The following is a 24660-nucleotide window of genomic DNA, read 5'->3' on the forward strand; positions in this document are numbered from 1 at the left end:
ATAAATGCCCCAGGTCTTGCCTCTTGGATGTTACAAATATGCTTTCCAACAGCAAAACTGGCATTATGAAACACAATTAAAAGCAAAGAGAGTTTACGATTCCTGCAGCTAATGCCACAGAATTGCGGCATTATATCCAGATGCAACACTGAACAGCAAGGAATTATTAGGCCTTATCCACCTATAAGTATACAATAGCATACTATAACTATCCTACAAAAAGCAGGCCTTATACTACTGTTCTAGTCATGTCCCATCCACGTGGTTCTTCCTCCAACAGAAGAGTTAGCACAAGACAAGAACAGAATACCACCCAGTTACTTTGTACGCAGACTAAATGAATCCTGATCTTGGAAATGGAAGGGGTTTTTTGAGGGGGGGGAGGGAGTTGTGTATTGATAGATTTCAAATGAATAATTTTTTCTTGTACGAGGGGAATAGGCCCCTTTCAAAAATTATCATCTTGTTGGTGAGAAACAACCAATTATAATCAACCAATAATCAATGTACGTTTGTTTTCCAAATTATAAATAAGGTTACGAAAGTGTTCATCTTTTCAATCTCAGCATTTATTTTTCTTTCCTTTCTGAAAGAGAAAGTTTAATCTTTAAAAACCAACAGTTACCAGTGTTCAGTTCAGAGTTTGAACTCAAAGTGTTCTAAAAGCATTCAGAATAGTTGAGTTGACATAAATTTTGGAACAGATGGGGAAGTTAGAAGTATTAATGATTTCAACAAAATTAGCATGTTAGAATGGGGCAGGGGAAGAAAGGAGATGATCGTTGGATCTGTTTTTAAGTGACAAAGTGCCTTAATGTACCTTATAAAAGCTCTAGATCTGTGCATATACACTATCAAATACTTCTGACATCGTAACAAATCTAATTCTGGGCACATAATATGGATTTGTGAGTTTAAGCCGTAAGAATGTTAGGCCAAAAGAAGCTATTTTACAATTAATGGCAGCAGGCTTACTATGGCAGAACAAGTGCTGAAGACACCAGAGTTTAGGCTGTAACATATAATGAAAGTGTGTCTCTAGTTCCCCTCCACCCCAGAAGCCATAACCCAAATAGTAATAAACACTATCAGCAAGCAGTCAACGGAATTCTTTCAGGAACAAAAATAATACTCCACACTATTTTCCTACTTTAACACCACTACACCATTTTGGATTACATACAGATTTGCAAGTTGTACTAGCATAAGAAATTTAACACCCTTAAAGTCCAAGTGTTTGTGTTAAAAACAGTTAACAGTGGCAATAGACAGAGTACAAAAGCAGCAAGATTAAGAAAGACTCTATTTGTACCAAAACCTACAAATTACAAGACTGGAACCAATTTTCCACATCTCCTCTGGTTTCCATCATTCAGTCCAGCTCTTCATAAGTATTTAGTTGAAAATCATACTTGTGCAGTAACAACTGACTGTCCTCAAAGGGTTTAGATATGCAGACCATAACTTTTTTTCTTGCGATAATACAACAGTAAACTCTCTAGGATACTTGCAGAAGTCAGAAATGAATGAGTCACTTAACTGATAGAAAACACTGACAACACTCCCTTCCACCAGCTTCATCTTCTTTCCAAAGAATTACAGCCCAATCTAGAAAGGGAATGGGTTCTTGGAGCCAGAGCAGGGCTGCACCGGTGCATTTGCCCACCCTGCTGATGTAGGTGGCATCTACATCAGTGGAGAGGGCAAACTGGGAGGCAGGCAGGCACCGTGGAGTTTCATAGTACCTGACCTGGAAGAGGCTATGCCCCACAGAGCTGTACTGGCCTAAAGCTTTAGGCCAGAATGGCTGGGTGGGCGAAGAGCATTCCTCAATCAGCCTCTACTGGGCTTTCATGCCAGAACACCCCCTGTGTGGCCTTCATACCATGAAAACAGTGGCAAATGTCTGTTTCATCTATGGGGCTCTTTGAGAAGCAGGAGGGATTTTGAATTTTCCTCTTGCCTGTGCTGCCCAGAGCCCCTTTGGAGGCGGCACAGCACCTTCTTGAACTACACTGTCTCCAGACACATCAGATATTCCCCCACCCCCAATCCAGATTGTGCTGTTAGTCTTCTTTCACATAAGTACACCATAAATCAGGAATATGTGCTATTGCATATCAATTCTATAATATTCGGAAAATGTGAATTTTGGCCGTTAAGCATCTAAAGGATATTAGTTCTGTGATGCAGATGTCAAATAAAGAAGGTGGTATTGAAGTGGAAAGGCAGACAAATGCCAGCCATAGTAGATTGTTACACATATTAAAGGACTTGATAAAAAAAATGCTTATCAGAATGAACACTTTCATTCAGACCAACATTCCTATTTTATTTTGAAACTGCACAGCAGAGAACAAAATATCAAGGATGAGTCTCTCATACTAATGCTTGTTGACTATTCCTTGATGAATAATTACCCTCTTTTTGTCTGTGACCATCTTTTGATTGTGCTAGACAGTTCTGGTTCATAATCAACCCTAGAATATACACAAAATAATTTGAAGTCCCACTTACTAAGGAAAAAAAGAAGCGTGTAAACACCCTGGAGTGTGACCAATATCCCACTAGGATTGTTGTGATCCAGCACCATAGCAGCAGCCAGATGAGAGGAGCTGCTTTCATTGTATGTCAATGATACATTACAGTCACATTAACAGCACTGCGATTTACTTTCTGCTTTCAATGGGTCCGGGTCCAGCTTTATTCTACCTACATCGTTCTCTTCACTAGGGAAGGTTTTGAGATTTGCAAGGATGTTTTCCACCAAGAACCTAGTGGCTTCATCAATGTTGATATTGTCCTGAAGAAACCAAAAGAGAAAAAGTTAATGCTTTCCATTCCCATTGCACAGAAAAATCCAGATGGTACAAAACATTATCTCTGTATTGTATAAAGTTATGCTTCATAAAAGATCAATAAAAGGAATTTAAAAATGTGTGGTGCATAGTTTAAAATTTAGGATTATGACTAGGGTTGCCATCCCCTCACCAAGGGTGGGGGACTCCCCACTCCAAGCTCCCTCCTGCCAGTGTCATTCAGTTGGCCAGCAACAGGACTTAGTAGCTGTAAACAGAGGTCAGCGTTAACATCACCTCCAGAGGTGATGTCATCCTGTTTTCTCAAGCATTTTTTTATTTTGCACATTTAGATAACACACACCTAGAAAGATAAAGAAGAGATCCCGATCTAATACCCCTCCCCCCATAATAATAGTTCTAAATGAAAGAAAAAAAGAAAATACACATACCCTACACATATATATGGTGACTTCCAGCTACCTCACTATGGAACCAAACATAAATCTAGCTCAGTGCTTACAATGTCATCATCATGTTGATTAAAATAGCTTCCACCATAGAGTTTGTGACCCTGGATCATCAGCTACCCCCCCCCCCTTCCCTCACCCATTGCCAGGCCGTGTCTGACAATGGCTCATGTAATTCTGCTTTGTGTAACTAGCTTAGACAGCAACCTCAGTTTTAAAGGTGATATACTGAATTCTTTCACATTCAGTTTGATGTAGTAAATGAGACTGAACAGGCAATAAAGCCTGAAGGAAAAATAGAGTTGGGTGAATATTCCTTTCCTTCTAAATTTTGGTTGCCAGAGTTTACACATGAACGTCTGAGTGAAAATCTGAGTCAAATCTGAGTCAAAGTAAAAACAAAAAATCTTATTTCAAAGAATGTAGAGATCTGTAACAAACTGAAATCTTATCAATCAGCCAAATACCATCTGAGCTGTACTTTTAGGAATATTTCAATGTTTGCTTGTAAGACTGCTGCTTAAGATGAAATCTTTTGAAACTGAGATAAGGACCAAGTGCTGGAAGTAAGACATGGTTTCTATCTTGACTCCCTAGATCTTCAAGGTCTCCCTAGGTCGTTCAGGAACAGTGGAGCCACATTCCAATTAATTAGCTGATGACATTATTACCTTGTGATATTTTACACAAGGGAGGGTTTAAGTCTTCAGATAAATTCTATCTTTATGTCCTCTAGCTAACAATATGATTATGCAATTATCTTACATCATCAGCCACAGATCTGATTTGTCACTGGGCCCCATCCAAATCAGAGTCCCTGGCCATAAAGTTTTGCTTTTTCAACCTAATTTTGTGGAATGCATTCCAGGTGTTTCTATCATGGATCCTTGATACACTGTTGGACTTTGTGGTTTACGGGCTACAAATGCTGCCCTGCTGACTCAGGACAGAGTGGACTTTTGAATGCTAGAGGATTCCAACTGTAACAGTAACATCTTGTATTTTGACCAGCTTTTACTCTGCAGTTAGTCTTTTCTGGTTAGATTTTGTTAATTTAAATCCTCGGTGCTATCGTTCTGTTTGAAATATTCTTACACAATGGTAAATTCCTTTAATTAAATTTTGTGTTTTATCTTCAGGTGGTTTCAATCTAATTTCAGTACCGAGGCTACAAAGCTATCCTTATCAAGTTATTTCATGAAATTCAGACTGCACATGGTCTTGCAGGATGATGTTCTTGACTTTAATCCCAGGCAGGTTATAAGCTTGCCCCTAGGCTTCTGGCTGTTTGGATAGTGAAAGGGGGCTGGTGGCAGCTACCAGGACTGAAGTGTGAGGACTCATACCCCAGGGTTCTGTAATTTTGTGTTTTGCTGACACTACAGAGTGAACACTGTTGGACTAGGAGTTCTCCACAGTTTTACTTCTGTTCAAATACAAAATTGTGATGGCCTACTGATTAAGGGTTAATTTTAAAGTGCAGTTCTGTCAGAGCAAAAAGAATTTAAGGAGTTAACTTGGAGCTCCACCTGATTGGCTGGCTGGTACTGCATCTGTTTAAAAAGCCAGAGGGTGGGTGTTCATGAGCCGGGGGGGGGGAGGGGGGGGAGAAGAGAAGGAGAGATTCTTCATACAGTAGTTTACTGCCAAATACTGATGTTGCTGAAGACAAAGACTTTCTTTGGAGCGAAGTTTAGGCTGGCATGGCTATGAATCCCAGAATTATTCTACATTTGGAGGAAAACAGTTCATTTGTGTTCCTAGAGTGCTGGAAAGCTGCTCATCCCTAATGCAAACTCTGTTAAGCAACTCTATCTCATCTTGCTCCCAAATCTTCTGTTTTTAGCTGCTACTGAGTCAAGTTCGAAGGCTTATACTCGAGTCTATAAGCTTCCCAGTTTTTTGTGGTAAAATTAGGTGCCTCAGCTTATATTCGGGTCGGCTTATACTTGAGTATATACGGAATCTATCAAGTTCTGTGAAGGAAAGATTTTCCCTGTGAAGGAAGTTTACTAGGATTGTTTAAAATTGGGCCAGAAGACTGTTTGGAAACAATAATAGAATATCTGAAACAACTAAAATGTTTAGTAAAATATTCCTTCCAGAGAAAAAGAAAAGTTTAATTATTTCTGTAACTTATTTGCTTGTAATTCTATAAATAAACGTTTCATAATTGTTTGCTTGTTAATAAGCCGCAAGTGTCATTTAAGGGTGCCCCAATCCAGCCTGGTAAGATCGGTCAGTTTTGGAGGGAAAGTTAAAAATCCCCTCACAGAGCGATCAGTATACCCAAGAGGTGGCAATTAGAGTAAGGCTTACAGGAACTCCTAAGGAGCGTTAGGTGCATGCCCACTCGGTCTGCGTGAGCCGACCGTTACAGTGACATTTCAGAATTAACATTTATGGGCTAGTAACATTTGTGGACTTATCAGTAAGATTATGCTAATATAGTAGACCATGTTTGTTTCTCACTTATGATTTTAAGTCTTCTCCAATTTAACAAAATTTTTACCTTTGCAGAGGTTTCAAACCACCCAACAAAGCCTCCATCTTTGCAAAATTGATCCATTGAGGAAGAATTCTGCCCACCATCTTTCTTCTGATCACATTTGTTCGCAAGGAGAACTGCTGGGATGGGGCTGCCATTTGGGAGAAGCACTTTACTGTCCAAATCATGTTTCCACTTAGAAACTGCATCAAATGTCGAGCCTCTTGTAACATCGAAGACAACAAGAGCACCTACAGCTTCCTTGTAGTACACTCTGGTCATGTTGCCAAAACGTTCCTGACCTGTAAGACAAGTTAGAGTATTACAGTAGATTGGACATAAGCAAATACTGCTAATCAGTTAAGAAGAATTTAAGCAAAAAGAGAAGGCTGGATTGATTCCCTGTGTCAGAGACTTGAACTGCTAGTTTGTTATATATAACAGTTGATAAGAGATCAGAAGTCTTAACCTCTCTCTCATGCAGTGTAGATAAACAAGAGCACAAGTACGTTAGAGTAAATAGCAACTCAAGAAAAAAATGCATTACCAGCCCATCACCAGGGACTTTAGCGAAATGCAGGTAATAAATTTACGGAAAATAAATAAAATAAATAATAGCATGAATATTATGCTGATACATTACAACTTCCTAGGCCTCTGGGCGAAGCTCGAATTGTAATGAAAGGCCAACAACCAGCAAAAGAACTGGCAGCTGTGATATCAAACGTAATACCGGGCAAAAAGTAGCTTGAGCTTCCACTGATTCCTTGCAGGTCATTCTTATAGATTTTTCCAGTGTGTTACTGTAGGAAAATATACATTACACATACACAAAGCTGAAACCTTCATCTCCATTATAAACACATAAGGAATCTTGATATGAGCTCTTTCTGTTGCCATGGGAAAGTTCCCTCATACTCAAATCCATGTATTTATTGTAAGGCCTCTAGTAGGCTGAATACTGTGGTGAGATATAAGTATTCAAACTAAAATCCAAGTGATAATCCTACTATGCACCACTATCCTACTATAGTGAACTCTCAGTGTGACAGGACTGCCATACTGAAAATAAAACAGACAAGTCTGGGAAAGAACATGCCTCATGGTATGAATTGTTGTTTATCTGAAACACCAAGGCACAATAGATTGAGTCACTTTAAAAAACAAAAAAGTAGTCTTTTAGCTTTATGAGAACTAGCACTCTGCAGTGAAGTGAAGGAGGTTACTGTGCCATTAAGTTCCAGTGAATAGGCTGCTTCTACTATCTGAGAACTGCTAATAGTAGATGTAGAGAGCCAACAACCCCACTGCCCTCAATATACACGTTCTCCTTCATGGTCTCTCTGGCTGGACTTATACAACGACGCCTGCCCTAGCACAATATCATTCAGTTGATCCCTGCTTACTTTAAGGATCACAGTGGAATTTTTGAAGAAGAAAAAAAGAGATGTACTTAGTTCTTACAAGATAAGTACAATAAGTTTTTAGTTTGTTCATGCAAATAAGTACTGATATTGTGTGGAATTAGTCAAGTTGGTGATAAAGACTCTGGGTTGTTGTTTGACTAAACCTACCACACTGTCTACAGAAAGCTTATTTGTGCAGGAAAAGTGTTACACAACAGATGCTACATAACCTACCACATTTGGGAAACAAACCCTGACTGACCAACTGTGTGTCAGTTTCACAACTTGCCAGGGTTAGTACACATACCCAAGAGTAATCTAGCTTCATTACTAACAATTTGTAGATGATGGCTTAGGTTAGTGAGATTTGTTTTCATTCCATTGTGCCAAACACATAAAGCTCCAGCAGCTTTTCCAGGGAAGTAATGCACACATACACAACCACCCAGCATTTGGGTGTCAGTCCTGATAACAAGATTATTCACCAGTGATTCCTAGATCCATAGAGAAGTTGCATGAGTGGATTTACTGGAGATTCAAAAGGAAGTTCTCATTTTTACCTTCAACCCAGCACTTTAATATCTCAGCAGAGAGTTGGGAATGGGCAATCAGTTCAGAGTAGAGATAACGAAAGTAAATTAGAAGCGGTTAAAGCATCTTACCTTTAACAAATTACAGAAGCTAAACAGTTTTTAAAAATCAAAACTCAGTACTGGTCATGGATAGCTGATAATTTCTGAATTATGAACAAGATGTTATCTACAGCTATTACCCATTATCAGTATTTGAAAGATGCCTATATAAGATTTTTTTTTCATGCACGCATAATATTTATGACACCTGCCGGGAATCTTGTTTCACTATTTATTTTTGCAATATACAATACAGTCTTTTCACACTTGGCACACTTACACATTAACATACGCACTGTGTAAATAGCTAGTTGCCTATCAGCACACAAGAACAAACAACAATGTTTGAAACCATACTGTCTTAGTATAGCCTTTTACAAGCTATACTTATTACCTACCTAACTTTTACTCCTATTCCTCTTTACTCTACGCCAATCCACACCCAGAAAAAAGCTAGCGTTGCATCTTGTTATAGTAAAAGCACAACCCAAGGTATTATGCTTATGTTGACATAATCAGAATTACTAGTGTTCGATTGGGGGAGGGGTAAATCCCTTAATTTTCCCAGACTGGGTATATCATTTATATTTTCAGACAGGTACATCATTTATATATTCAAACAGGTGAACAATTTAAAACTCACAGTACCTTCTGAAGAATCAGTTTTACAATTTATATTGGTCCCTGTATCAATAGAGACAGTGGAAAAACCAGGGAAATTCTGAGGAGCACATAAAAAAACCCTATTGGAATCAGGGAAATTAAAAAGACAAGCATTTAGCCAAAATGTGTTGTATGATTTTTAATGTAAAACAACCCACACATTAGGTAATGATTCCTAAAACAAATAAAAGTTAGAAGTTTTTATTGAAATGTAAATTTACCACTGCAGTACAGCAAGTAGCATTCCAAACACTTAATTATTTATTAGCCTTGCCCATCAGCTCTCCACAGCTTTTGCTGACAAACAGCCAAGAGGTTGCTGTGTGGTTTCCGGGCTGTATGGCCGTGTTCTAGCAGCATTCTCTCCTGAGGGCATCTGAATAGAAGTATGAGTAACAATGAAGACTATAGCATGGGAGTAACACAGGAGATAGCAAGGTCACTGGTGGGAGCATCTGAATAGAAGTATCCTGGCCTTTGTTTCTTTTGTCTATGGTCATCTTGTGTTTGTGTGGAGCTGGTTAGACACTGTCTTGACTCTAGTATTTTTCAACATTGGAAGCCAAGTTCTGTTCATTTTCATAGTTTCTTCCTTTCTGTTAAAATTGTCCATGTGCTTATGGATTTCAATTGCTTCTCTGTGTAGTCTGACGTAGTGGCTTTCAGAGTGGTCCAGAATTTCTGTTTTTTCAAATAATATCTCTATATGGTCCAGGTTGGTTTATCATGTGGTTCTGCTATTGCTGATTTTTCTGGCTGAAAAAAGTCTGCAGTGCTTTTTGTGTTCTTTTGATCGTGGTCTGCAATGCGCTGCGTTATGCTTGTGGTTCCTATGTAGACTTGGTCCACAGCTGCATGGTCAGGGCGGTAGACTCCTGCATGCAGAATAGTGCGTCATTGTTACTCATACTTCTATTCAGATGCCCTCAACTATTGACCTGGTTGCCTTCTTTGTTACTCACAGACAATGTTTCTCCACCCACCCTGGACACTCCAACAGATATATATACTCCACTTGCTTTCCCAACATCAGATCCTCTGAAGATGCCAGCCACAGATGCAGGCGAAACGTCAGGAGAGAATGCTGCTAGAACACGGCCATACAGCCCGGAAACCACACAGCACCCCAGTGATTCCGGCCGTGAAAGCCTTTGACAATACATTAAACAGCCAAGACTTCCAATGAATAGAACTTAATATTTCTGCTCACCGTTGTGTGACATTTTAGTCCCTACAGAAGAAGAACTGGTGTTATTCAGATTTATCACCTGTACCATTCCATTACAGATCTTAAGAATATGTTAACCTCTGAAGCAGTAAGACCACGCAGCACATATTATGTCCCTTCTGCGTGATGACTCTTGAAAGGTTATAGAAGTTCTGAAGCAATAAAAATATACTGGTCAAAACAGAGAAGGGCCAGATCGTCATGCAATGTAGACATTTCATTGTGGTACCTTGTATCTTCAGCAATTATCAGGGGAAATAAACACATCCATGAGACTGATAGGCAAAATGACCTTCGTTCATCATTTTTTTTCAGTGAAATGGCAAATGAATGAGCTGCAAGCAGAGGAAACCTATGTGGTGAATCTCCATGGAGAATTTGCTGCAGCACACAAAATGGCAGGCGCCACTGTGAAACTGACAAGAGCTCCATGCAGCAGGAGGGGAAAATCCATTTTGGCTGGCAATGCTTGTGTTCTCCTGCAGTGTGGGAACACGAAATACCAAAATGGATGTTTCTATAACGTCCTAAAGACGTTACATTTAGGCTGTGCGGAATCCACCATTGTATATCGAAGCACTCAAAACCACAAAATGCAGCATAATTGTTAGGCTCCTCTTACCAAAGCAATGATTGAGGAGAAATATATGCTGAAGCATTAAACACCAAGTGAATTCAGCCTTAAGAAAAATATAGTAATTGCTGTATGTATAAACCAAAATCCTTCAAAATAAACCAGTCTTTTACATTCACTATTTTTTAGATTCCATAGGTCTGAAATAACACAGAAATTTTCACTGTAGGGGAAGACAAGTCATTTTCAGCTACATGGGCTAACCACATGAACTTTCCCACAAGATCAGCACCCAGTGTGCAGGAAAGGTCTGAGACATAATCCCATATTTATGATGCAATCCTAGGAACACTTTCCTGGAAACCAGCCTCATTAGGGATAAACAGCATTTCAGTGGTTCATCTTGGCCTGCAGAAGGTCTCAGATTCAACCCACAGCATTTCCAGTTAAAACCATCAGGGAGTAGGTGATGTGTATGTGTAAGACCATAATCAGCTGCTTGAGACCGTAATCAGCTGTTGCCAGTCAGAGTAGACAACACTGACCTTGATGGACCAAGGGTCTAATTCTGTAAAAGACAACTTCAGGTGTTCAGGTGAACAGATCTGAACGTGATTCTGATCAGATCTACTTGGGATGGCACTGATAATCAGACAAGAGCTGTAAGCATATTCCATGCTTTGATGCGATGCATTTGTATATGACCCATGTGTCTAAAGCAACTGGGAAAATGTCTATGGATGATCAAATGTAAAAGCTATACTTTCATTAACTACTCTATGCACCACACATTTTCTGTAATTACAGTATGTCTAAAGTTAATAGGCATCTGAAACTTTTTTTTTAAAGAACAGAAGGATAACACATAGCAATCACTAAAACTTGTATTCACCCTTGGGATGTATGCTATCTACTTGGGAGAAAGAAAAGGAAACAGCAGCACCAACAGAATACTACCCCACTCCATGCCCCTTAGAGTCCATTCCTTGGCACCTACAAGCCCAAAGCAGGAAGGACAGATAATGTTTTTAAAAGACATGTAATTCATTCCTTAAAACTGACTTCTTCTGCCGTACTGCAATCTCAAATCTTTTATCTTCAAACAAATTAAATGTCTACTTCAAAGCAAAAGAGTGAAACAATATTTATATAGAACAGTATTCCCACTAAATTAAGTAGTTTACTAGAAGTGGCTTCAAATTAAAACTCTTAATCTTAGTGCATAAGTAAATACTAGAAGATATCCATTACAGAAGCTTTCCATAGTAGCATTTTGCAGGATAAGTACTAACTACTATACGTTGCCATCATCCATTTGCCTCTACATCCAGACAAATGCCATTAGAATTTGAAGGGAAACCAGTTTGGTGTATTTAAAAGCCAAAGTCAATTACATGCCATGCCTACCAGAAACAGAGCCATCATTATCTAAATCCTCCATAAAGCAATGTCTTGAATGTTTCAAAATGCTGCACACAAATTGTTTTGATGTTTTTTAAAACAAGGCAAGATATAAGTTTGGAACTTCCTTCCCCCAACAAAATCCACCCTTAGTGTAACAGTTTAAGAATCTTTCTCTCAGTTCAGAGACCGTATTTCCATGCCCCAATTTTTTTGTCCCTTTATGCCCATTTAGTTACACTAAGCTGTAAAGATAGTGGTTTGAAAAATGAAAAGGAATGACTATCACATGTGTAAGTTAGAGCATCATATCCTTTCATGAAAGGACAAAGTATATGTACAGTCATTATTATTGAAACTCATCTAGTCAGAGTATTTTGAACCTTTTATAGATTACTGATGTGCCCCAATAAGCAATGCACAAGATTTAATGCAAGAGAACAGGAGTTTCACAGGTCTCTTTCAGTATATTTTAAAAATCAGTTCAATTTCAGTCTAAGTAAATGCATTTAGGATTGCAGACTACAGTCCCAACAAAGCTGCCACAATACTACAAATGTTCAAGAAATGACAGCCACTGTGGCCTTTAAAGCCTAGAGAAAAAGCATTTTCAGTTTGAGGATGTAATAGATAATATAGTTCTACTTAAGAAAGGTGTTTTAGAATGCAATAGGATTCAGGCTATCTCTGTTCAAGATTTATACTTTTCCCTGCAAGGTATCAGTGCTTCACTTCCAACTAGCACATGCAGAACTCCACTTCTTGAAAAACAACAACCATATTCAGAATGGTAGTCATGTGAGTCTATCCTAGAAAAGAGAACAGAATTTACAGACTTTGCTTTCCTTATCTACTCGCCTTAAGTTACTTCTCACCCTCTTGTTACTTCAGCACTGCACTACCCCCTCCTTGTAAAGAATGGAAGGATTCACCCCTATAAAACAACCCCCACAACATTAACAGTAAGCCTGGTTAGATCAATGCTGCTTTAGGTATTGCAGAGTAGGGAGGGGAAGGAGAACAGAATAGTGAGGGTAAACCTTCGCTGACTTTCTAAACTGCACCTTGAATTACACCCTCCAGCTATCAAAAGCAGAGGATTTTTCACTAATAAGCCCTTCCAGCACCTGGGCAACTGCTGATGAATGTTAGGGGACACTATTATACAGATCTGATCTAGCATAGCTGACCATTCCAAAAAGTGGTTTTGGCCTCTAGCATACTTGAATGAGCATTTGTTCTACAAAGTTCTGATTGTTATATTGGAGTCAAACTAAAGGAGGGGTAAATCCATAAAAGCAAGCAGCAACGCATGATTTATTCTGCTAAGACTTTCAATTCAGCACAGAAGTACCCAGTAACAGCAATCCATTCTAGGGTTTATACTTAAACTCTCATTGACCTGTTATGTTGTAGCCTTCTATGAACTAGATCAGAAATCCCTGCTGCCCAAATCCAAAGCTGAGAAGCTTGCATTTTTGCGGCATATTTCTGCTGTAATAATCATTCATATTCCAACCTTATTTCACACATGTAAGTAATCCCTTAAATCAACATCTAAAGCAGTCTTCAAGATCTGGGAATTAAGAATATTTTAAACTGGTCAAGTTATATACAACCTTTACATATCCCCTCATCCAGCAGTTTATATTTCCTGATTGAAGCCTTCCAGATTTCCAACATCAAGTGCTCATGATAAGAGTAAATCAAAGTACTTTGAATGTAATAGAACACTGTACCCTGAGCGTATATAAAAACCAATCTCTAACTCTGAAGAAAGGAGGGGTTAGCTGCTTTGGCCCCCATTGTAGAGAAAAGATCACAGTTTTCTAAGCTAGAGGCTGCAGAGGGGAGGAGATAGAAAACTTAAAATGGGTGGGGGGGGGGAGGAGACAGGGTTTCCATATTTTAAAACTTCGAGAGATTTGAGGAGTGGAATCTGGGGAGATTGGGGTGACCTCAAAAGGGTATACAATGCCATATACTCCACTTTCCAAAGCAGCCATTTCCTTCTAGGTCAGTGGTGGCGAACTTATGGCACGCGTGCCAGAGGTGGCACTCAGAGCCCTCTTTGTGGGCACATGTGCCGTTGCCCCAATTTGGGCACTCGGCAGTGGCATAGCACCAAAGAGTAAGGGGTGTGCGACGCACTGGGCGCATGCCCCTGTGGGGCATGGCAAGGGCATTCCTGGAGTGTCGTGGGGGTGTTTCGGGGTGTTTCAGGGCAGGGCAGGTGAGGGCATGGCAGGGCGCATGCATGCCCCAGGCATAGTTTCCCCTCGCTCCACCCCGGCACTTGGTCTCTAAAAGGTTCGCCATCACTGTTCTAGGTCCTGAAGCCCCACCTGAATGTTCCAGCCTCTCCCTGCATGGGCGAGGAGGTGATTTATGCTTGCCTGAGGCTTCCAGAAAGCTCTGCAGGATACAATGCCCATTGGTGGTTCACTAGATAAGCTGGAGAATGACTGGAATAGCCACCTATCTGAAGTCCCCCCTGACATCTTTTTCGTTGCCTGTCCTAATTAGCCCTGTGGTATATTGCGGAGCTGTGGAGGATGAAATGAGAGCTTAGATGCAGATTTGGCAGTGAACTTCTGACAAAGCTACAAGAACATTTATGAAATCCTATAAGGTGGCAACAAAGGCCACTAAAAAAAGAATATTATGCGGCCTCCATTGCATCCACTAGCTCTCAGCCAGCATAATTATTTAGGATGGTTTGGTCCTTAACATTCCTCTTAGAGGGATTCCAAAATAATACAGATTTGGTGATTAGCTGTGAGGCTTTTGCAAGCTTTTTTGTCACTTTGCCAGGACTTCTCTGTCAAGGTTGATACAGTAAGAAAACTGGAGGCCACTTGGTCACTCTCAAATCCTATTTTAGACTAATTTATGCAACTCTTATTGGCTGAGGTGGTCAAAATGTTAGCATCTGTGAAGCTTCCCACTTGCCCCTTAAACCCATGCCCATTATGGCTGGTGAAACCAGCTGTAACAGGATACAGTCCTTCCTGGTGGACATTATCAATGGTCCCTCAGCTCAGGGGTATTCCCAGGGCATTTGAAAGAAGAAGTGGTAAAGCTGCTGGAAGCCATCTTTGGACCCTACCAATCCATCCAATTACTACTCACTGTCAAATATTTTGTCCCTGAGTAAGGTAATTTGAGAGAGCAGCAGCAGAACAGCTCCAAGTTTTCCAGGAGGAATCATCAGTTCTGCACCCATTTTATTCTGGCTTCTGGCCTAGACAAGGAATAAGATGGCCCTGGTATCCCTCACAGATGGATCAAAGTGTGTCAGTGCTGCTGCTATTGCTCGATCTGACAGCAGTGTATGACAAGGCTGCCCACAAACTATTGTCCCACTGCCTTGCCATTGTTGGTATATATGGGACAGCCTTGTGGTGGCTACTCTCATTTCTGCAATGTCGGAGACAGAGGGTCGCTCAAGGGAAGGGGATATTGTCTCAGCACTCTTTAATGTTCAAGTCCATCAGGAGCAATCCTGTCCCCAGTGTAATTCAAAATCCACATGTGCCCCCTCACCCAGCTAGTCTGGAGTTTCAGGCTGAGTTGCCATCAATATGCTGATGACAGCAATACCAGTTGATTGGTGGCTGGCTGGATACTGACATTATTTTGGCCAGTTGTCTGGAGGCCATAGTAAAGTGGCTGAGAATCGACTAAAATAGAATTAATTGAAGATAGAAGTCCTGTGGCTGGACCAAAAGACTAGGATTTTTGGTGCCAGCTTCCCAGTCTTGACAGGGTGAAATTGACACCACAGCTATCCATCAAGAGTACGGGGGTGACCCTGGATGCCTCCTTATCAATGGAGGCATGGACCACCAACATAGCCTGAGTGGAATTTTCCTATCTTCACGAGATCCAGCAACAGGCTCCCTTCCTATCTTGCTTTGGCAGCCACTGTGATCCATGAGATAGTCACCCCCCCCCCCCCCGGGGTTAGACCATTGCTTTATGCAGGTCTACCCTTGAGGTTTCTCTAAAAAACCCAACTGGTCCAGAATTTGGCAATGTGGCTCCATCAGATGCACTGGCTCCAGGTGGAATACTGAATCAGGTCCAAGGTTTTGGTGTTATCTTTAAAGCCTTTAACTGTCTGGGACCCTCATATCTCCAGCCCAGGTGAGGGCTGGAGATCACCCACAATTACAAGTGATCTCCAGTTGACAGATGTCAGAACCTCCTTTAACCAAACAACTGAAACAGTTGTTGATGAACAATGATTTTCTTATTGCAAGTAAGATAAGTCCAGTACAGTGTCAAGACGTCTCCGCTGGCCCCAGCGGAGACATATCTATTTTAAGGTAACCAGCGTGTCCATCCCCCCACCTACAATTCCACAGGTGCACAACAGACCAAAGTATTTGGCCTTCACTAGTTTAGCAGAGGAGAGATAAGAAGTCAGAAAACAGCAAAAGAATACTTTCACACAGCAGATTCACATGGACCAGGGTTCCCATCCCCCAGTACTCAAGCCACCCCAAAAACAGAGATCAGTTCCTCTGGAGAAAATGGTTGCTTTGGAGGATGTATACCAGTGGTTCTTAACCTTCCTAATGCCGCGACCCTTTAATACAGTTCTTCATGTTGTGGTGACTCCCAACCCTAACATTTATCCATTATACAGATGGAGAACACTAATGCAGAGAGTCTTAGGCGACCCCTGTGAAAGAGTCGTTCGACCCACAGGTTGAGAACCACTGATGTATACTATGACATTTTATCCTGCTGAGTTTGCTTATCTCCCCAAACCTCACCTTCCCAAGGTTCCACCCCCCCCCCCAAATCTCCAGGAATTTCCCAACCTGGGGATGGCAACCATTAAGGGGGAATGATCTCTGTAGTTTGGAGAGCTTTGCAATACCTGGAAAGCAGCTGATGCATCTGTGTGTCGGGGAGGGAGCAGATGGGTGTCTAGGAGTGCTACTGCCACATCTGCTATGAGAGGAGGAGAGGAAGCAGGTGGGAGGCCAGGAGGGTGACGGGGCAGAAAAAGAAAGGCATGGAGGAAAGAGAGAATAAGAAAAGGGGGGAAGACGGAGACTGAGTGAATTACGTGGAGGGGGAGAAGCAAAAGTGGGGGCAATTGGCTAGCTGCTCCTGCAAGTTTCTTGAAGGTACCCACTTGTTATCTTCTGCATACAAAGGCACTAATTAAACTGCAGTGAAATTATTAATGCCTCAGAGCATGTGGAAAAGGTCTGGAAACGTTACTTCTGACTTTCTCTATTTACTCCTTTTCTTCTCTGTAATCAGAGCAGCAGGTATGTTGTGGTCCCTCTAGATGCTGTCAACTTCTCTTATGATTAAAACTCAAGAAAGAATTATAAAGTGCTGAATGTGTGAGATTTAGCCTAAATGGGATTGCGTTTGGTTCCTGTGATTGGATCAAAGCAAGTGCAATAGTAATACAGTATTAGTCCACTGACAAAGGCTTCAGTTGAAAATGCCAACTTGTACCATGGAGTGCGTTTTGGATTTTTTGTGGATGTCGATTGGAACTTTTTGTTTCCATATCATATATTCTCATCCTGAGAGTCATCACAAGAATCTCCGTTGAGGAGAACACATGCAACAGGATTGTGCTTTAGGAAACTCTAGCAGTTTAGTTAAAGGACTGCAGCAGTGTAAACGGTAGAGAGAACTCAGCCACTAATTGAGAGTACACGTATTCTGTTTATACCTTAAGTGAATTAATTTATATATGTGTTATCTGTGCAGCTATTATGATGATGATACAGGAATTTTGTATGTATATATATCATATCTGCCCTTTTGCACAATTTTTGTACTTCATAATTATTTATTAAATTGTACTATCAACATTCCAATGGTGGTTCAAATGCTTCAATGTGTGGCTTAGCAATCAGGAATACAGCAATTAGTCTTGTTTCTGGTTGTACGCTGTACTCCCCTGGTTTAGTTTTTAAAACTTAAGAAAAGCATCAGAGCACATTCTAGTAATCTTGGATACCAAGGAGTTCTGAATTGCAAAAGCCACAAGTAGGCTTTGCAAATTAGGTCATACAAGTAATATCCATATACTCTGGGTTTTTGAGTGTCCCTTACCATTCTTATCTTCTGATTATTTCTATAGATTACCAAACAGCTGCCATAAGAATGTCGTTGAAAGCCAGAAATATGTATTGTTACCACAGTGTAAGTCTAAATTTCTCTGGAAACACATTAGTGATGAAACCATTGATTTATTGTTTAACTTTTCCGCCAAACAATGTACTGTTTAAATTTTCCGCCAAACAAATTTTCCGTTTAAACAATGCACCACATGTGGCAAGTAACTGGGCAGGGTTGTTGCCTAGCAACGTTTCCGTCTAGCACAGGGGTAGGGAACCTGCGGCTCTCCAGATGTTCAGGATGGGTGGGGGGGGGGGGGGGTGGGGGGGGGGGGGGGTGGGGGGGGGGGGGGGTGGGGGGGGGGGGGGGTGGGGGGGGGGGGGGGTGGGGGGGGGGGGGGGTGGGGGGGGGGGGGGGTGGGGGGGGGGGGGGGTGGGGGGGGGGGGGGGTGGGGGGGGGGGGGGGTGGGGGGGGGGGGGGGTGGGGGGGGGGGGGGGTGGGGGGGGGGGGGGGTGGGGGGGGCGGTGGGTTTGGGCGGGCGGGGGGGGGCGTGGGGGGGGGTGGGCGGTGGTGGGGGGGGGGAGGGCGGGGGGTGTGGGGGGGGGGGTGGGGTGGGGGGGGGGGGGGGGGTGGGGGGGGGGGGGGCGGGGTGGGGGGGGGGGGGGGGGTGGTTGTGGCGGGGGGGGGTGGCGGGGGGGGTTGCGGTGGGGGGGGGGGGAACCTGCGGCTTTCCAGTTATTCAGGTTTTATCATTCCCATCAGCCCCTATCAGCATGGCCAATTGGCCATGCTGGTAGGGGCTGATGGGAATTGTAGTTCCTGAACATCTGGAGAGCCGCAGGTTCCCTACCCCTGGTCTAGCAGATCAGCAAGCTTCTTTCATCTTAGCCTTCTATCTCCCTTCTCACCCCACTTGTCTCCATGAAGAATATGGAGAGTAGAAGCAATCGCCCACCTGGCCAAGCTCCGCTTACAGGCTGTTGCTAGGCAGAAATGAGTTGGGCTCTATAGAGAAGATGCTGCTATCCCTATCCCAAGACCAGCTTGTTCTCCTTACCTGCCACTGGGTTTAAAGTGGTTGATTTATTAAACAATATTTGCATCCCTAGAACATTCAGTTTCAGTATTTTTATATTGTTTTATTATGATAACAATTTCTAGGGAAAATGCAGTATTATATGAGTTTATTTTAAAAGAATTTCAAGAATCTGTAATTCCAGAGGGGCAGCTATGTTGGCTTGCTATAGTAAAGTTACAGGAAAAAGTAAACAGTAGTCTAGTAACACCTTAAAGCCTAAATACTATTCATTCCAGTAAAAGCTTTCATGGGTCAGAGCTCACCTCCTCAACAGGTGCCAAACAAAAGCAGCCAAATTTGCACTAGAGCTCAAACATCAGAACAGGCAGCTCTTCAGTGATGCTAAGGTTAAGCTGCACAATCTACCAGTGCTTCATTGGCATATGCTGGAGGGCAGTAACTGAGCTACAAAACACACTCCTTGACTTTTCTAAGGTTCGAAGAAGAGAAACAAGCACGCTATTAGAGATATCCGACAATTCTGTAGCACTCAGATATGGAAGAACAATAAGTGATACTTCACACCATGTGTTGCTTAGTACTTCAGAATAGAGGGGTTGACTTGTACGTCAGATTCTTTAAACAAGACATGACCACAATACAACAATCAATCTTGCCAATATTGCTGTCAGTTTCTCTTCCTGCATCAAAGAAGACAGCAAGCACTCATTCACAAGAACTTCTGAATCAAGCCATTGGGGAAAAAATTCTCAAGCTATAAACAAACAAAACCTGCCACTTGCAGCATTAAACAATCCCATAGCTGCTTCTCTGAAACTTTATGAGACTCAGGAACCCAAGCAACTGCCATGTAAGAATCCCTATGTTTCTGTATTTATGTAACAAGGCACTGTTACACATTTTCTTCTTCTGTTAGACAATAAGAGCAGTGAAGGTATTGTGACACAGCTAACAGAAGAGAGCCTGTATTAGATTATGTTGCATCATGCAGTCTCCACCAATACCACTTGAAGGATAGAAGTACTATGGGCAATAATGTTCCTATACTGACAACTACTTCATTAATTTAACCAAGGTATGAAAAACATGGAAAGATAATACCCTTTGTTATAAATCAGTTACCAGAAAACAGTTGTATTTTATATACAGACTATTTTAAAAGCCTAGCAACCTTGTTTAAAAGCCTAGCAACCTTCCCCATGACAGTCATTGATCTTATTTTACAAGCCAAAATTTGAAACAGTGACAAAGTCACCCATATCAGAACACGCTATTTAGCAGACCATTCTAAACTTATGTATAAAGAAACCAAATTTAAGGGCAGAGGATTGAATGAACGGTCTGGCTTGCAACTAGAGCTTGCAGATGAGTTACCTACCTATGAAGCATCTAACTTGACTCATAATCTGGTTCTTTTTTTTTACATTGTAAGAACTTAAAAAGTGAGAACAGTGATGGTCATGCAGCAGCAGGTTGCAAATGACTGTTCAGTAGTTTAAACATCTTCTTCTCTACAATAGAAACCTCTTCAGTCCAAATACAGTTTTGCCCAGGTGGGGTGTGGGACAGAATTCCAGACCCATAATAGCCATGGGCAAGTTTAGAGGGGGAAAAAACACTAGTTTAGTCAACTGTTACCAAATAAGTAATGATCCCCATGGCAGAACAAAATAACAGTTTGGGAAAGAAGACTTAAATCCATGTTTAAAAATGTGAAGACCACTTCCCTTTACGAAAGCTGACTTCCCCATGACAGTGATGTAACTGATGAAAAAATGCCACGTTAAAAGCTCTGCTGCTCATAGTTCTCATGCTACTTCTTGTTGAAAAGTTAAGTACCATAGATAATTATGCATAGTCTTTATCCAGATCACAACAGTTCTGGAGTCTTTTAAAACAAATGCTGGGAGATAGGCCACCTGCTATCTTGCCATGCTAATGAAATCAAGATCAAAATTCTCACAATGGAGAGATGTAGAGAGTGGTGTCCCCCAAGGATCCGTTTTGGGACCGGTGCTCTTTAACCTATTCACAAATGACCTGGAAGTAGGGGTGGGTAATGTGGTGGCCGAGTTTGCGGATGATACCAAATTATGTAGGGTGGTGAGACCCGCAAAGGATTGCGAAGAGCTCCAAGCGGGCCTTGATAAATTAGGTGAGTGGGTTAAGAAATGGCAAATGCAGTTCAATGTAGCAAAATGTAAAGTGATGCACATAGGGACAAAAAAATCCAAACTTCACATACACGCTACAGGGGTCAGTGCTATCAATCACAGACCAGGAAAGGGATTTGGGCATCTTAGTTGATAGTTCCATGGGAATGTCAACTCAATGCATGGCAGCTGTGAAAAAGGCAAACTCTATGCTGGGGATAATTAGGAAAGGAATGGATAATAAAACTGCAAAGATTGTCATGCCCTTATATAAAGCAATGGTGCGACTGCACTTGGAGCACTGTGTTCAGTTCTGGTCGCCACATCTCAAAAAGGATAGCAAAGAGATAGAAAAAGTGCAGAGAAAGGCAACGAGGATGTTTGAGGGATTGGTGCATCTTTCTTATGAGGAGAGGCTGCAGTGTTTGGGACTCTTTAGTTTGGAGAGGAGACGTCTGAGGGGGGATATGATTGAAGTCTATAAAATTATGCATGGGGTAGAAAATGTTGACGGAGAAAATTTTTTCTCTCTTTCTCAAAATACTAGAACCAGCGGGCATACATTGAAAATGCTCGGGGGAAGAATTGGGACTAATAAAAGGAAACATTTTTTCACGCAACGTGTAATTGGTGTTTGGAATATGCTGCCACAGGAGGTGGTGATGGCCACTAACCTGGATAGCTTTAAAAAGGGCTTGGACAGATTTATGGAGGAGAAGTCGATCTATGGCTGCCAATCTTGATCTTCTTGATCTGAGGTTGCAAATGCCTTAGTAGATCAGGTGCTCAGGGGGAGCAGCAGCAGCAGGCCATTGTTTTCACATCCTGCATGTGAGCTCACAAAGGCACCTGGTGGGGCACTGGAAGTAGCAGAGTGCTGGACTAGATGGACTCTGGTCTGACCCAGCAGGCTAGTTCTTATGTTCTAAAGGACAGGCTTGTTGAGATTTTTCCCTCTACTGACCATTTAGTAGCTAGATGGCATGTAGGAGTTCAATGTGAAAGCCATCACCTGCCCCCAGACCCATGAATCATTACAGCAAATGAGGACAAGTTTCAACTGTTGAATTTCTAGCAGTCATGGATTCAACAAGAAAATAGCAACGCGCAAAAAACCAAAAACTTAAACACCAAATAACAAGTAATGTCCAGTCTTAATGTTTGAGCCAGGGCTCATTGGGTTTGTCCAGGAGCGTCAAACTCATTTGTTATGAGGGCCAAAAATCTGACTTGGTTAGAGTGGGCCCAGCCGGGGAGGGTGGCTGCCTTGGCTGTCAAGCTGGCAACAGGACCGCCAGCCCAGAATGGCACTAGAGGGTGGTAGTGGCTGCCTCATCTGGCAAGCCCACAGCAGCCTCACAAGCCCAGATCAGCACTGGAGGATGGGAGGGGGTGTGGATGCCTCACCTGGTTAAACTGCATTAGTGGTGGGGAGGCTCCCTCAACTGGTAAGTCCGCAGTGGTCTCATCAGCCCAGAACAGCACGGGGGGGGGGGGGGAAGGGTGGCTGTCTCACCAGGAAAACTTGCATTAGGGTGGGGTGGTTCCCTCAGCTGGTGACCTCGCAATAGGCTCGCCAACCCAGGTCAGCTCTGAGGGGGTGGGGTTGGCTGCCTCGTCTGGTGAGCTGGCAGCAGCCTCATCAGGCCAGAGAAGCACTGGGCGGATGGGAAACTTGCCGGCGCAGAACACTGGGGGAGGTAGTAGGCACTCAGTAAGGGTGGTTCTCTCAGCTGGCAAGGCCAAGTCAACACTGGGGGGGGGGGTAGTTGGCACTGGGGGTGGATGACTGTCACAGCTGGTGAACCTGCAGAAGGCTTCCCAACCCAGAATGGCACTGAAGGAGGTGGTCAGCAATGCAGCAGCTGGCAATCCCAAAGCAGGGTCTCTAGCCAGATCAGCATGGGGGTGGGGGCTCACCAGGAGACACTGTGGTGGTGGAGGAGGTAACTGAATTGACAAACCCACCAGGCCAGACTGGGAGTGGGGTGTGGGAGTGCCTGGACTGGCAAGCCCAAAGCAGTGTGTGGTGGGTGCCTGAGCTTGCCGCTGGCTCACCAGGCCTGATCAGGAGCGGAGTGGGGTGGATGCTTAGACTGGCCAGCTTGCAACAGGCGTGCCAGGCAAGATAGGAGCGGGGTGGGGTGGGTGCTAGGGCTGGAGAGCCCATAGTGGGCTCACCAGGTCAGCTAGGAAGTGAGGGGAGGTTACCTCCAGCTGGGGTGCAGGTTTGAGCCAACCCCCAGGCCACATGCTTGACACTCTTGGGTTAATCTATTCAGCAAAAGAAAACTGCAGCACATAAAAGGGTAGCAGTTATTTCAATATGAGCATCTGTATGTCACAGCATCTCCTATTCCAGAACTATAACATATCCTGCCCTTCCTTCCAACAGTACAAGATACATTCACGCACATGCCTTCCTGCTAAAGCACTATGTGGCAGGGTACACTAAGCAACGGCCAAGGTCACACAATTAATTGCATAATAGTACAGGAATTTGAATCGAAGTCTCCCCAACTCCATTAAGACAACAGCACATTTAAGCCCGCCAATATAAACCATCAAAAGTTTATAACTTTTAATTGATATGGCTAATTGTATACTGTTTTATTGTACTATTTATTTGGTTTACTGATGTTCGCCGCCCTGAGCCTTGTTGGGAAGGGCAGGGTATAAATTTAACAAATAAATAAATAAGCAAGCAAGAAACGTGTGTTTCTGAGCATGTAGAGAATTAATTTCTATACTACGGTCAGGATGACAGTCCTGAGAGAACGGGGCTGGGCTTGACCGACTATCTTTTCCCGCGGGTTTAACTAGGCTGCTCGCGTCCCGGCCCCTCCTCACCTGCGATATCCCAAAGCTGCAGCCGCACCAGGGTCTTGCTGTCCCAATGGAGGACTTTGAGGGCGAAGTCCACGCCGATCGTGGCCCGGTAATGCTGGGAGAAGAGCTGGTGGACGTAGCGCTTGATGATACTTGTCTTGCCCACGCCCAATTCACCGATGACCAGGATCTTGAAGAGATGTTCCCGGCCCTCGACTGGCCCGACGGAGCTCCTCTCCCCTCCAGCCATTCTCACGCTGCCTGACTTTCCTCCTCTCCAGGCGGCGGCAGCGGGAAAAGGCCAGCTGGCCGCCCAGAAATTTGGCCACCTCCCTGCCTGTAGAGCCTAAGAAACTTTCTTTGTCCCACTTCTGTCTTCGGCGGGAAGGAGCTCCGACTCCAGACGTGGTGGGGCGAGAGAAAAGGAGAAGAGGAGGGACCACCTGACTGCAGTCACAGGACACGGAAACCCTGCAAGTTACAAAACTCCTATGGAGGGAGGAGGCAAAAAGGAAGGAGGAGCCGGCCGAGACCAGACTCTTGTGCTTCCTACGAGGCTCGGTTTTTCCCCACCCCCGGGAGATCTTCAACTGGAGAGAAAGTCCTTCTTTCTGCGCTCTTGACTTTCCTTTTTTATATAGGGTTGCCTTCACTGCACTCCTTGGCTATTGGCCTTCCACTTCCAGGGTGGTTTTCTTTCCAAGCCCTGCCCTTTCCCTTGAGGTGGTCTTACTCGTGGTAATACGAGCTCCCCAGTTTTCCTAACACGATTCCTCTGCCTGTCTGCATCCGATCGTGGAGTACGCGGAGCTCCCATGGCAAAGTCTTGCACCGGATCCTGTCTTCGGGGGCAGGCTGCACTTACTCAATTTCTGCA

General features: G+C 43.0%; 1 protein-coding gene across 1 annotated transcript; it reads right to left on the reverse strand.

The window, feature by feature from the left end:
* Positions 1-547: 547 nt before the first annotated feature.
* Positions 548-24373, reverse strand: RAB32 (RAB32, member RAS oncogene family). Its single transcript, XM_048489181.1, has 3 exons — positions 23805-24373; positions 5781-6058; positions 548-2803 (listed from the first exon to the last, which is right to left on the reverse strand). The coding sequence occupies exons 1-3, from the start codon at positions 24031-24033 to the stop codon at positions 2654-2656; spliced, it is 657 nt and encodes a 218-aa protein (XP_048345138.1). The 5' UTR covers positions 24034-24373; the 3' UTR covers positions 548-2653.
* Positions 24374-24660: the final 287 nt, after the last annotated feature.

This window comes from Sphaerodactylus townsendi, linkage group LG01 (genome assembly GCF_021028975.2).
Source record: "Sphaerodactylus townsendi isolate TG3544 linkage group LG01, MPM_Stown_v2.3, whole genome shotgun sequence".
Classification (NCBI taxonomy): domain Eukaryota; kingdom Metazoa; phylum Chordata; class Lepidosauria; order Squamata; family Sphaerodactylidae; genus Sphaerodactylus; species Sphaerodactylus townsendi.

What these genes read in the sequence shown, in the direction of transcription:
- RAB32 (XM_048489181.1), bottom strand. Translation starts at nt 24,033, where the DNA reads ATGGCTGGAGGGGAGAGGAGCTCCGTCGGGCCAGTCGAGGGCCGGGAA. An exon ending in GCAGCTTTGGGATATCGCAG is followed by an intron (nt 6,059 to 23,804) that starts GTGAGGAGGGGC and finishes CTTGTCTTACAG; the next exon opens with GTCAGGAACGTTTTGGCAAC. An exon ending in GGTTTGAAACCTCTGCAAAG is followed by an intron (nt 2,804 to 5,780) that starts GTAAAAATTTTG and finishes TGGTTTCTTCAG; the next exon opens with GACAATATCAACATTGATGA.